Source organism: Delphinus delphis, chromosome 17 (genome assembly GCF_949987515.2).
Source record: "Delphinus delphis chromosome 17, mDelDel1.2, whole genome shotgun sequence".
In the NCBI taxonomy this organism is placed as follows: domain Eukaryota; kingdom Metazoa; phylum Chordata; class Mammalia; order Artiodactyla; family Delphinidae; genus Delphinus; species Delphinus delphis.
This window is the reverse complement of record NC_082699.1, coordinates 12496636-12509196: the sequence shown is the minus strand read 5'-3', so window position 1 is coordinate 12509196 and position 12561 is coordinate 12496636. Positions and strand designations below refer to the sequence as shown.

The following is a 12561-nucleotide window of genomic DNA, read 5'->3' as shown; positions in this document are numbered from 1 at the left end:
AATCTTGAGAAAGAAAAACAGAGCTGGGGGAATCAGGCTTCCTGACTTCAGACTATACTACAAAGCTCTAGTCATCAAAACAGTATGGTACTGGCACAAAAATAGAAATATAGATCAATGGAACAGGATAGAAAGCCCAGAAATAAACCCATGCACCTATGGTCACTTAATATATGACCAAGGAGATAAGACTATACAATGGAGGAAAGACAGTCTTTTCAGTAAATGATGCTGGAAAAACTGGACAGCTACATATACATAAATGAAATTAGAACATTCTTTGTTTTTTTTTTTTTTTTTTTTGCGTTACGCAGGCCTGTCACTGTTGTGGCCTCTCCCATTGTGGAGCAACAGGCTCCGGACGCGCAGGCTCAGCGGCCATGGCTCACGGGCACAGCCGCTCCGCGGCATGTGGGATCTTCCCGGACTGTGGCATGAACCCGTGTCCCCTGCATCGGCAGGCGGACTCTCAACCACTGCGCCACCAGGGAAGCCCTAGAACATTCTTTAACACCATACACAAAAATAAACTCAGAACGGATTAAAGACCTAAATGTGAGACTGGACACTATAAAACTCTTAGAGGAGAACATAGGCAGAACACTCTCTGGCATAAATCACAGCAATATCTTTTTCGATCCATCTCCCAGAGTAATGGAAATAAAAACAAAAATAAACAAATGGGACCTAATTAAACTCAAAAGCTTTTGCACAGCAAAAGAAACCATAAACAAAATGAAAAGACAACCCACAGAATGGGAGAAAATATTTGCAAATGATGTGACTGACAAGGGATTAGCCTCCAAAATTTACAAACAGCTCATGCAGCTTAATATCATCAAAACAAACAACCCAATCAAAAAATGTGCAGAAGACCTAAATAGACATTTCTTCAAAGAAGACATACAGATGGCCAAGAAGCACATGAAAAGATGTTCAACATTGCTAATTATTAGAGAAATGCAAATCAAAACTACAATGAGATACCACCTCACAGCAGTCTGAATGCCTATCATCAAAAAAATCCACAAACAACAAATGCTGGAGAGGGTGTGGAGAGAATGGACCCCTCCTACACTGCTGGTGGGAATGTAAATTGATACAACCACAATGGAGAACAGTATGGAGGTTCCCTAAAAAACTAATAATAGGACTACCATATGATCCTGCAATCCCACTCCTGGGCATATATCTGGAGAGAAACATGGTCCGAAAGGATGCATGCACTCCAATGTTCATTGCAGCACTGTTTACAATAGCCAAGACACGGAAGCAACCTAAATGTCCATCGACAGAGGAATGGATAAAGAAGATGTGGTACATATATACAATGGAATATTACTCAGCCATTAAAAAGAGTGAAATAATGCCATTTGCAGCAACATGGATGGACATGGAGATTGTCATACTGAATGAAGTAAGTCTGACAGAGAAAGGGAACTATCATATGATATTGCTTATATGTGGAATCTAAAAAGAAATGATACTAATGAATTTATTTACAAAACAGAAACAGACTCACAGACTTAGAGAACGAACTTATGGCTACCAGGGGGGACGTGGGGGGAGAAGGGATAGTTAGGGAGTGTGGGATTGACATGTACACACTGCTGTATTTAAAATGGATAACCAACAAGGACCTACTGTATAACACAGGGAACTCTGCTTAATACTATGTAACAACCTAAATGGGAAAAGAATTTGAAAAAGAATAGATACATGTGTATGTATAGCAGAATCACTTTGCTGTACACCTGCAACTATCACAACATTGTTAATCAACTATACTCCAATATAAAATTAAAAATTAAAAACAAATAAAACCAGCAACAATTTAGTAGTTCAGTTAGTTGCTAAGTAGTTACTTTTGTTCAGTATACTATGCATATTGAGTGGCATTAATAATATAAATTGAGAAAATTTTGTTGCTGATAAATTTTGATACTTATAGGTGATGAATTAACTTCAAGAAGCATGTGACATAGCAACTAGATAGTGTCCTATAATAGTCAAAAGGCAAAATAAGATCATTGTGTTTAAAATGAAACATCTTTCCATTAAATGACAAGAGATGTTAATAAAAATGACCTTATAAGTAATAATTTTATTTGGGAAGAAAATCATTTTAAAAAGTATTATTCACAGTCTGTAATATAGGCAAGTCACTTTTATACACATTATCTAATTGTAAACTATAAGACAGATATTGTTATCCCCACTTTATATATGAAGAAACTGAGAGTGATTTGCACCAGGCTAAGTAGTTAAGTAGCAGAACTGAAATTCCCATCTGGGTCTGCCCATGTCTAAAGTCTACCCAGCACAGGGAACTCTACTTAATGCACTGTGGTGACCTAAGTGGGAAGGAAATCCAAAAAAGAGGGGATACATGTATATGTATAGCTGATTCATTTTGCTGTACAGTAGAAACTAACACAACACTGTAAAGCAACTATGCTCCAAAAAAATTAATTTAAAAAAAAACAGATACCGTCAATGAAAATGTATCCATTTGTAATACAAATAAACTCTTTTGAATCAAAATAAATAAATAAATAAAGTCTACCCAAAAGACAATTTACTAGGTTCCTCTCTCACCTCTACAGACTGAGCAAAGCTTTTGCACAAGTTCAAAATTTATTCTAAAAAATATACGCTAAAAATCTTGAGCCTCCATTATACAGTTAGAATTTGGATGGTTGTAAAACTATGAAAGAAAGGCTTACAAGAAGGAGCAAGGATTAACTTCCCTCTGTGATCAAACACTGATCTCCATTTCTTTCCTCCTCTCTGTTTCTCTCTCTGTGTCTCTCTGTCTCTTTTAGAGCCGGAGAGCATATTGATATACCCTGTAGAACTAGATGGGAAGAATCAGCCCCAAGATTTGAGAAAATAAAAACCCCAAACCAAATAAACAAACATTCCCCCTGTCCCACCCCCCAAAAAACCCATGAAGGATACAGTATGAATTACAAGGAGAAAATTAAAGCAAATCATTTTTCAACTGTTCCTTGGAATCGTGGATGTGTCCTGAAGTCAAGAAAGGGTCAAGAAGAAGGCTAGGAGGCTGGGAAGTCTGGGTATCTCTGCTGAGAACCCCCAAAGGCCTGCTTTTATTAATTTAACTTTTAAAAATGTATTTGGGTTCTATTAAGAGTTTATTAGAAGAAAGGGTTTTCTACTAAAATATAAGTTGGATAGTCACTTAAATTTCTATATTGTAATGTATGGTTTGTATATAATAGAATTAAGTAGTTAAAATCATAGACTTTGAAGCTAGAATGCCTGAGTTTGAATCATGGCTGTGCCATGTACTAGCTGTGTAACCTTGGAAAAGTTACTTAACTTCTCTGTGTGTCCATTTCTACACTGTAAAATGGAGATAACAATAGAACCTACTTGAAAGAGTTGCTGTGACTAAATGAGTTAATATATGTAAAAGTGCCTGGCACATAGTAATTGATATTAAAAATTACCTATTATCATCTGGGCTTACACGCCTGCCTTGTCCTTGCCAGGCCATGGTAAAAAGACTTCTTGTTTGAGTCTCTGCTTTCTAACCCTTGAGTTTCCTACACATGGTTGACATTCAAGATCTCTCTTTACGAAAAGTTTAATTCTTCCAATTTTAGCCCAAGAAAAGAGACTGAACCCCATCCTCATTTTCACAGTTCTGGCTTCTCAACTATGACTCACTCTTCCATGGGTGATTGATACTGATAATGATTTCCTCCTTTATGGCAGAATCTGTCTACTCACAGGTCTTTACCCATGCAGTTCTCAACAGTTAATCATATGTCAATGCTCATTCATTGATTTAACAAACATTTATTGAGTTTTTACTATGTGCAGTAAAAAACCCAAGTCCCTACCCTCCTGAAGCTTATAGTTTAAAACAATAACTCCAATATTTATATAAGACATACACATACAATAATGGGGGATTATTACTGTAAATAATTGTGACCCTGAGACTTAGCATAGTGCTTGAGACATAGCAGGTGCTAATATCTTAAGTGAATGTTGTATGACTGAATGAATAATTGCTACATTAGCTAAATATGAGTCTTTAAAATACTCAAGAAAGAGAAGACCTATTATTTTCAAGCTTTGAAGTACCATTTATAATATATAAGCATAAACAAGTCAATTATATAGTTTATATATTTTAGTGCAAATAGAACTTACCTCTGAGGAAGACTGTGAGAGATTGAAACCTAAATGGCTGGTTGTTAGAATATCCTTGAAAAGCACGAAGTGCCTTTGTGGTAATTATTTCAACTATCTGTTTATCTTAAGGCAAAGAGTAAAAAAGAATCAGTTATTAGAATATATATTCAATTTAATTTCCACATTAAAATATCAGACATTATTTTAAAAATTGTAATTGTAAAACGTAAATGCATTTTTTACCACCAAGTACTCTAAATTTTCTGTCTTCTTGAAGTGAAGATGAACATAGATTACACAAAAAGTCATTTCTTATTGTTGCAGACTCTGTAGCACCAGGTACATGCACTCTTATATACTGAAATCCTGAAAGAAAACAGTTAAGCTAAATTTGCCTTCAGATTTAGCTTTCCATTTTCAATCCTTTAAAATGAATCTAATTCAACATACAATTAAATCAGTTATGCATGTGGGTTCATAGCAGTTCAATTAACATTTATTGCATGGCTATTTCTTGCCAGGCACTGGTGATATGGATACTTAAGCACACAATTTCAACAGGTGGCAATAAGAAACAGATAATTTCAATATGCAGTATTCATATACAAAGTGTTCAGAGAGAAGAGAGGAGAGGCATCCAACCCAATAAGAGGTGGGGATGAATGGAAAAGATGTCCTGGAAGTTAAGCCAAAGGGTTGAGAGAGGACATTACATGGAGAGGGAACAGCATGAACAGTCATGAAACAGCGTGTGAGAAAAACAAGTACTTCAGCAACACAAGAGCATCTGTTAAATTATAGGGGAGAGGTGTGGAAGAAAGAACGAATTTCAAGATTATGCAAAGCAGACTTGTAAACATTAGGAGACACCTAATTTTACTCCATTCTTTCTATGCTGTGAATGTTTTTTAACTAATTGTAAACATGATTTAAGATTAAGCAATAAATTGCTTTGATTTTACATTTTAATATTTACCTTTTGAAAGAGGGCATGCTTCATCTGAACAAAGAAATCTTGCACCTTGTGTATACTTGGTTACAGTTGTCATTGCAATCACAATTCCTTGCATCATATAAAATCTTTGAGATGTATAATCAAGCGGAAACTCACAAAGATCAAGACTATAACTTGGCAGAGGAGGTAAATGTGTTAACTTCAGCAGTATATTAATCTAATAAGAACACAAAAATAGTATTAATAAAAATTGCAGATCCAATTGGACTTACATTACAATATAGTAAGTATATTTGTAGGTTAAATCAAACAGATAATTTGTTAGTAGTATTAGGAAACAATCTTTTGAGCATTAAGAGAAAAGTGATTTAAATATAAAATTAAAGATGCAAAATCCTTATAATCTGATATTTTAATTGAAAATATCATTATGAACTCATTTTTCTTTAAAAATACACATTTCTCGCTATATTCACTGAAAAGACTTATTTATAAAACAATGACAACTCAATAGCAACAAACACTTCTAGTGCCCAGATCTCTAAATATAATTTCTCATGAAAAGGAACCAGAGCTCCTTAGGGGAAATGGCTGATTCCATGGGGCAGAAAATACACCAGATGGACCTCCTTGTACATCTCCTTGTGATAGAAACCAGGGGGGCTTAAAAACTAATGAAATGTGTCAAAAGGACATAAGAAGAAACTTTAAGGAGCTCCCAATGACCAAAGTTAGATAATATAGGCATCAAAAAGAATGACAAAGATTCATTGAAACCTATCAGATATATTTAAAAATTCATGTAATTCCTCATAATTTAAAAAAGGAAAAACAAACAAAAAATATTGGTCATCATTGGAGGCTGTTATATTTCAACTCATCACTATGAAAATTTATAGATTGGAAAGAATCAAACATTCCTTCTACTTTTCCTGTACAAATTGTATTGCAGGGTAACCAAATAGTTGATGAGAGGAAAAACCTCTCTTACAGGACAGTTTCAGCCAGTAAATATAGAAAGTTTGCTAAAATTAGGAAAATCACAATTTTGAAACTCCTAATGGAATCTAGGCAGTGACTATCAATAGCTGCGAAAACCATTAGGTGACAGTTGATGGGAGACTGTATATTGGAGGAATCAGACTGACATCATCTGCACCCACTGCTCAATTGTGGCATTGCTAAAAGTGGGATAACAAATAGGACAGTTCTCCTAATGTAGGGCAGTATGAAACACATGACACTATGATATATTCTCATCAAAATGAGTTGAATTTGAATCTAAGCAAGTCTTTAGAGCCAATTTTTTTTCCAGAAATTTGGTGTCTAGGGGTATAAGTTAAATACTACAAGAACATAATCAGACAAGTCCAGATGAGACATTTTACAGGACAATTAACTAGCTTCTTCAAAAATTCAATGGCATAAAAAAGGAGGGGGAGGAAATGGCTCTAGATTAAAAGAGACTTAGGGAGATGTAAGAACCAGTTATAATGTGTGTACCTTGTTTTAGTCCTGACTTGAACACATCAATTGTGAGACAGCCTTGAGACCCCGACTGGGTAAATTTCAATATGGACTGGATATTAGATGATACCAAGGAATTATTATTTTTTTTGTAAATGGTAATAATGGCATTGTGGTTATATAACAAAAATGTCCACAATTTTTAGAGGTTGATACATACCGAAGTATGTAGGGGTGAAATACAGAATGTATTTTAAAGATTTGCTTTAAAACATTTCAGAAAAAAAGTGACAATGCCAGTATGGCAAAATATTGCAAACGATTAAATCTGCGTGATAGATATATGGAGGTTCACTGTATTATTCTCATTATTTGGGGGTATGTTTGAAATGTTTTATTATAAAAATGTTTAATGTTATAAGTGATAAAATAGGAAGTAAAGATGCATATGTAAGATAATTTATTAAACTTTGAAAATATGTTTAAACAAAAAATATATATGAATATAAAAATATTTATTTACAAGGTATCATGAAAGTATTGTGCCTTAGTTTTCTTTGTTAAATTTAACTAAAACTTACTTGAGCTTCAGTCTGTAATTGTTCAATTAATGAGAGAGTCTTAACAGCAATAAAACAGACCTGTGATTTCAAACAAAAAATCAAAGAAGTTAGCAAAAATTCCATGTGGCATAAAATTATCTTTCTTTAACTTACTGATTGAAAAACTTGAGCAGCTTTTAAAGGCTGGTGTAAAATATGATTTCCAAGTTCAGCATCCAACTCAATAATATCAGAGGGATTTATTAAAATACTGAATCGATAGACAGCATAACTTTGTTTTGAATCTGTAAAAATACACAAGTATAAAAATGAGGACAGTTATACGTAGGACTTTAAAGTTTCTAAAATAAAGTCAACTTTGCTGAACATACCACTGTAGGATTTGCAACTGTCTATGAACTTTTGGAGGCCTCCACTTCTGTCAAGATAGATAAGGGCTGCCTCTTTCATTTTTAGATTTGACATTTTCTCCTAGTTAATGATTCTTCTCTTTTACTGAATGATTAAACCACAGCTGCTGGTGAAGACTACAGAGAGTGAAATTCATAGAAAAGACAGGAACACCTAGAAATAAAATAAAAGTTACATTTAAGGATCTATAATAAAACTGTTTAAACTATTAAATGTAAAATTGAGGGTGAAATAAAATGAGGTAAAATTTCCAACTTAAAAAATTCCTGGGAGTTCCCTGGTGTCCTAGTGGTTACGATTCCGGGCTTTCACTGCCATGGCCTGGGTTCAATCCCTGGTCCGGGAACTGAGATCTGGTAAGCCGTGCGGTGCACACACAAAAAAATCCTACTCAAAGAGAAACAAAACTGGTTTCTCTTGCCAAATGATATTTTTATCAACACTAGGTTATGAGCCTCTCCATAAGATTTCAAATTTAAGAACAGGAGCCTCAAATGTCTCTCTACAGAGTAGGTATACCAAAAATGCTTGTTGAAACTAATATTGGATAATGAGGTCCCCTTGCAGGCGTTGTTTAAAAAAATGAAAGTGGTAAAATCTGTTTCACAAATTCAATATAAGTAACAAAGTATAGCTAGCCTAAGAAGTCTGAAAACCTGGATCTAGATCCAGCATTTGCTAGTTGCTATGGGTAAATCACCCAACCTCTCTTGGTTCATCTGTAGGAAATTAAGGGGCTGTATTAGATGATAAGGCCTCTTCTGGCTTTAAATTTTCTATCAGTGACCAACATAAAACACTAAACCATAGTAATGAGAGTGGAATACGTAAAATTCATTTAAAGACAGCAAACACCAATTGGAAACAATATATGTCAAACATTGTATTAGGGTCTAGGGATAAAATGAATAAAATTGAATCCTGCCTTCAATGGCTGCCAATTTAGAGGAGTCAGAAATAATGACTATCACATGTATTCATTATCAAGTATTTATTGGGCATTTACTATTTATTGGGTATCAGACTGTCCTAGGCACTGGGGACACAAAGATCAGTAAAATATAGGCCCTACTGTTCAGAGAGGACAGTGAGGGAAAATAGATATGTAAAAAATTATAATTCTGTACAACTTACGTGCTATTAAAGAAATATTAATGTACTAGAGAGCACAGAAGGAACAACATACACGAAATAGCTCACAAAATTTGGGGTCATCCTCGTGTAGGGGTCATAATATTTTCTATTGTTTTAGGACATTTTGATTTAATACAGTGGGGACATAGACATGAAGTGATAAATTCTACTTTAAAGGTGACATTTGATAGGTAAGATGTCACTAATTGAAGGAGAGGTGAAGAGAGAAAGAGAAAGTTTTCCAAGGAGACAGGTAATCCCCCTTCCCCTAATTTTCCGACCCACACTGTTGAATCCATACCCCTGCTTCTTGGAGTTCAGGTCACTTTCCAAAGAAAAGTAATCGAGACTGTCCTTCTCCCTATTATATGGCGGGGGGGTGGGGAGGGGTGGAGGGACGCACGGGGGGAGGGAGCGGGAAGAGAAACTTCGGAGTTTATTTCTCTGTGGCCCTAAGTTCAACCATCTTAAAGTGTGTGCTGTGTTCAGAACGTTCCATCTGTGCTTCATGAGAACATAAGGTTTCCGGGGCCGAATGAAGGGAGGCTGCTAAAAAGGAAATGGCTGGGTGGAGCTCAACCAGATTGAAAATTTTTGAAGTCCACGATGATTATACAGACAAAGGGAAACCATCAAAGTTTTTAACAGGTGAGTAATATGGTCAGATTTTTATTTTGTAAATCAGTACTTGCCGCCAGTGCGGAAAGTGGGTTGGAATAGAGGAAGAAGTGTCAATCATCAGTTTCTAAGTATTGAAAATAGTCCTGGGAGATGGATGGCCCAATCTAGGGCATTAGGGGTGAAATGGAATGGAGGAGCTGGATTCCGGACATTTTTTTTTTTTTAAAGATTTCACCCTGGACATGGTACCCGGTCTGTGAGGGTGGGTGGATGATGCCGCTCTAATGGAAATATGGAAGCCAGGAGAAGACGAGGGAAATAATAAGGTAAAGCTCCTTTGAAATATGCGGACTCTGACGGGCTCCTGGGACATCCAGATAGACAGAAGCACTGGGGCGACATAAACCAGGGCCTGGCGTTCAGGAACTTAAAAAAGGCTAGAGAGAACGCTGCTCTGGGCATCACCTGGGTTAGGCGGGCGTCGTCCTGGGAGGGGATGCATTTCCAAGGTATGGGAAAGTGGAGGAAAAGACATGGACGCCTTTGGAAAAGCACCCAATAAGCGAACCGGGATAAAATTCTACAGGTCTTCCCACAGCCTAAAGAACCCAAGTGTTGGTTCCCTTGAAACAGACGCGGGGGCGTGTGTTCTCTGAGGGCCGCGGCAGCAGGAAACCACCTCACAACCAAAGTGGATGGAAAGCCAATCCGGCCTCACACCCTGGGCTCCAGGGCCTGTCCCACCCTCAGAAGCAACCTCCAGCACTGCGGACCCCAGCCCAGCAGTGTGTGACCACCCCCCCCGCCCCCCGACTCTTGCACCCACCGAGCTTCGCCCGTCGCGTGCCACCTCGAGCCCGAGCCCGGAAACCAGCAGGCCCACGCGCGCATGCGCGCACCTCCCGGCCGTTGGCTGCGTGGAGCCTTCCGGGACCGCCCCTTCCGGTCACCAAGGCAACTACCCTGACATGCCCTCCACCCTCTTTATTAATAGAGTCGTCGTGCTTCCTCCCTGCAGGACAAAGGATAGAGAGAAAGATAGAGACCCTCGGTTTTCGTTGTTATCGCAGGCCAAGGGTGTCCCTGTTTGTTTAAAAAAAACTTACTAAAAACTCTCCTGGTGGGAATGCAAAACGGTGGAGACAATTTGGAAAACTTTCCCTGATAAAGAACCACAGAGTTCTTTATATGACCCAACAATTGCATGTCACATATTACATATTATACATAGATAATATGAGAGGGAATATAGAACATATGTTGACACAAGTACTTATATGTGAATTTTTAGAGTATTGATGTTTATAGTATTATAATAGCCAAAAAGTGGAAACAACTGATAAATAGGTAAATAAAATGTGGTATATCCATACAACGTAATGTTATTTGGCCATAAAAAGGAATGAGGTCCTAATAAGGTGCTACAACATGGATGACCCTTGGAAATACTATGTAAAGCAAAAGATTTAGCTAGATAGGAAAGGCCAAATATTGTATGATTCCGCTTATGTGCAATGTCCCAAATAGACAAATCTGAGAGAGAGAAAATAAATTAGTGGTTGCCTGGGGCTTAAGGGGTGGAGAGTGACTGCTATTGGGTATGGTTTTTTTTTTTTCTTTTTAAAATTAAAAAAAAATTTTCTTTAATATACATAAAACTTACCACTTTAGGCTAAGAATCCGCCTGTCGGGCTTCCCTGGTGGCCCAGGCCCAGCGGCCATGGTCCATGGGCCCAGCTGCTCCGACACAGGCGGGATCCTCCCGGACCGGGGAACGAACCCGCGACCCCCGCATCGGCAGGCGGACTCCCAACCACTGCGCCACCAGGGAAGCCCCACTTTAACCATTTTTAAGTGTACAGTTCAGCGATGTTAAGTACATCCACATTGTGAAACCTCACCACGATCCACCTCCAGAACTTTTTCATCTTCCTAAATGGAAACTTGGTCCCCGTTAAATAACTCCCCATTTCCAGGCTCCCCACTCTCCCACCTGCCCCTGACAACCAGCATGCTATGGTCTGTCTCTATGAATTTGACTACTCTAGGTACCTCATGGAAGTGGCATCATACAGTACTTGTCCTTTGTGACTGACTTATTTCACTTGACAAAATGTTTCAAGGTTCATCCATGTCATAACACGTCAGTACTTCCTCTTAAAGGCCGAATAATATTCCATTTTATGTATATACCACATTTTGTTTATCCACCCACACACGGTTTCTTTTCAAGGTGATGAAAACGTTCAAAATTAATTGTGGTGATAGTTGCACAACTCTGAAGAAACCAAAAGCCAGTGGATTTGACACTTCAAATGGGTTAATTCTAAGGTATGTGAATTAAATATCAATAAAGCTGTTAGCAAAAAACCAAAACTTGTGCTGAGTCCTTCCCGTTAGTATTTCTTGGTGCAGTTATGCATGGGGGTGGGGCATCAGGAGGTGGAAGGTTGGACCACATGCCATGGAAAAGTAATTGAAGCCACCCCTTCAGTATTTAACAGGGTTGACAAAACACCACAGAATTTGTTTCTTGGGGGGGAATATAATCTATATGAGTGACGAGGTGAGGAAACAGCAAAGGGCTGTTAAAACTGTCTCGTACTACAATTCTGTGGTCATGAACACTATTGATATTTTAGATGAGAAGAACTAGGCTATGGTCTGCTGATGGATCTTGTGTTTTATGGTAGAATCAATTCTTCAAAAAGGCATTCATATATAGTTTAAAGTTTTGCAGGGGAACCCGTGTCCCCTGCATTGGCAGGCAGGTTCTTAACCACTGCTCCACAAGGGAAGTCCCGCCAATCTGTTTTTAATAAGGAAAGCAGCCGCTCCAGTCCTCCTTGGAAACCCTGAGGAGTCTTCTCTTTTCTCCCCTACCAGTCAAATAAGAAGCACTGAAATTTTGATTCTAGATATCACTATCATTTTCAGAGAGTTTGCAATGTGCAGTAGTGGACTGAATACTTAAAAATTTAAGTGCTTTTCTTATGTCTAACATATTTTAAAGTATTATTAAAAACATAAAAACCTATTAGAAGATTCTACTGGACTTGGTTGATTTAAAACTCCATTATTACTTTGGCATGGAAATGAATTGTTATGGTTAACTGATTAACCAAAACTTATTGATACACTGCTGTAAATACTCAGCATTCTATTATTACAGAATATCACTGAACATCACAAATTTTCAGTGGCAGGTTGAGAATTAGAAGCCCCCCCAATAGGTTAAAA

General features: G+C 37.4%; 1 protein-coding gene across 1 annotated transcript in view; it reads right to left on the bottom strand.

Moving 5' to 3' along the window:
• MCMDC2 (minichromosome maintenance domain containing 2) overlaps positions 1 to 7638 on the bottom strand; it is a 36537-nt gene extending 28899 nt beyond the window's left edge. Inside the window, exons 1-6 of the mRNA XM_060035164.1 lie at positions 7527 to 7638; positions 7309 to 7439; positions 7174 to 7233; positions 5147 to 5342; positions 4414 to 4536; positions 4189 to 4293 (exon numbers count right to left, since the gene is read on the bottom strand). Of these exons, the coding sequence (XP_059891147.1) occupies positions 4189 to 4293; positions 4414 to 4536; positions 5147 to 5342; positions 7174 to 7233; positions 7309 to 7439; positions 7527 to 7620 (709 nt within the window). The 5' untranslated portion in view covers positions 7621 to 7638. The remainder of the gene's footprint in view (positions 1 to 4188; positions 4294 to 4413; positions 4537 to 5146; positions 5343 to 7173; positions 7234 to 7308; positions 7440 to 7526) is intronic.
• Between the last annotated feature and the right edge of the window lie 4923 nt (positions 7639 to 12561).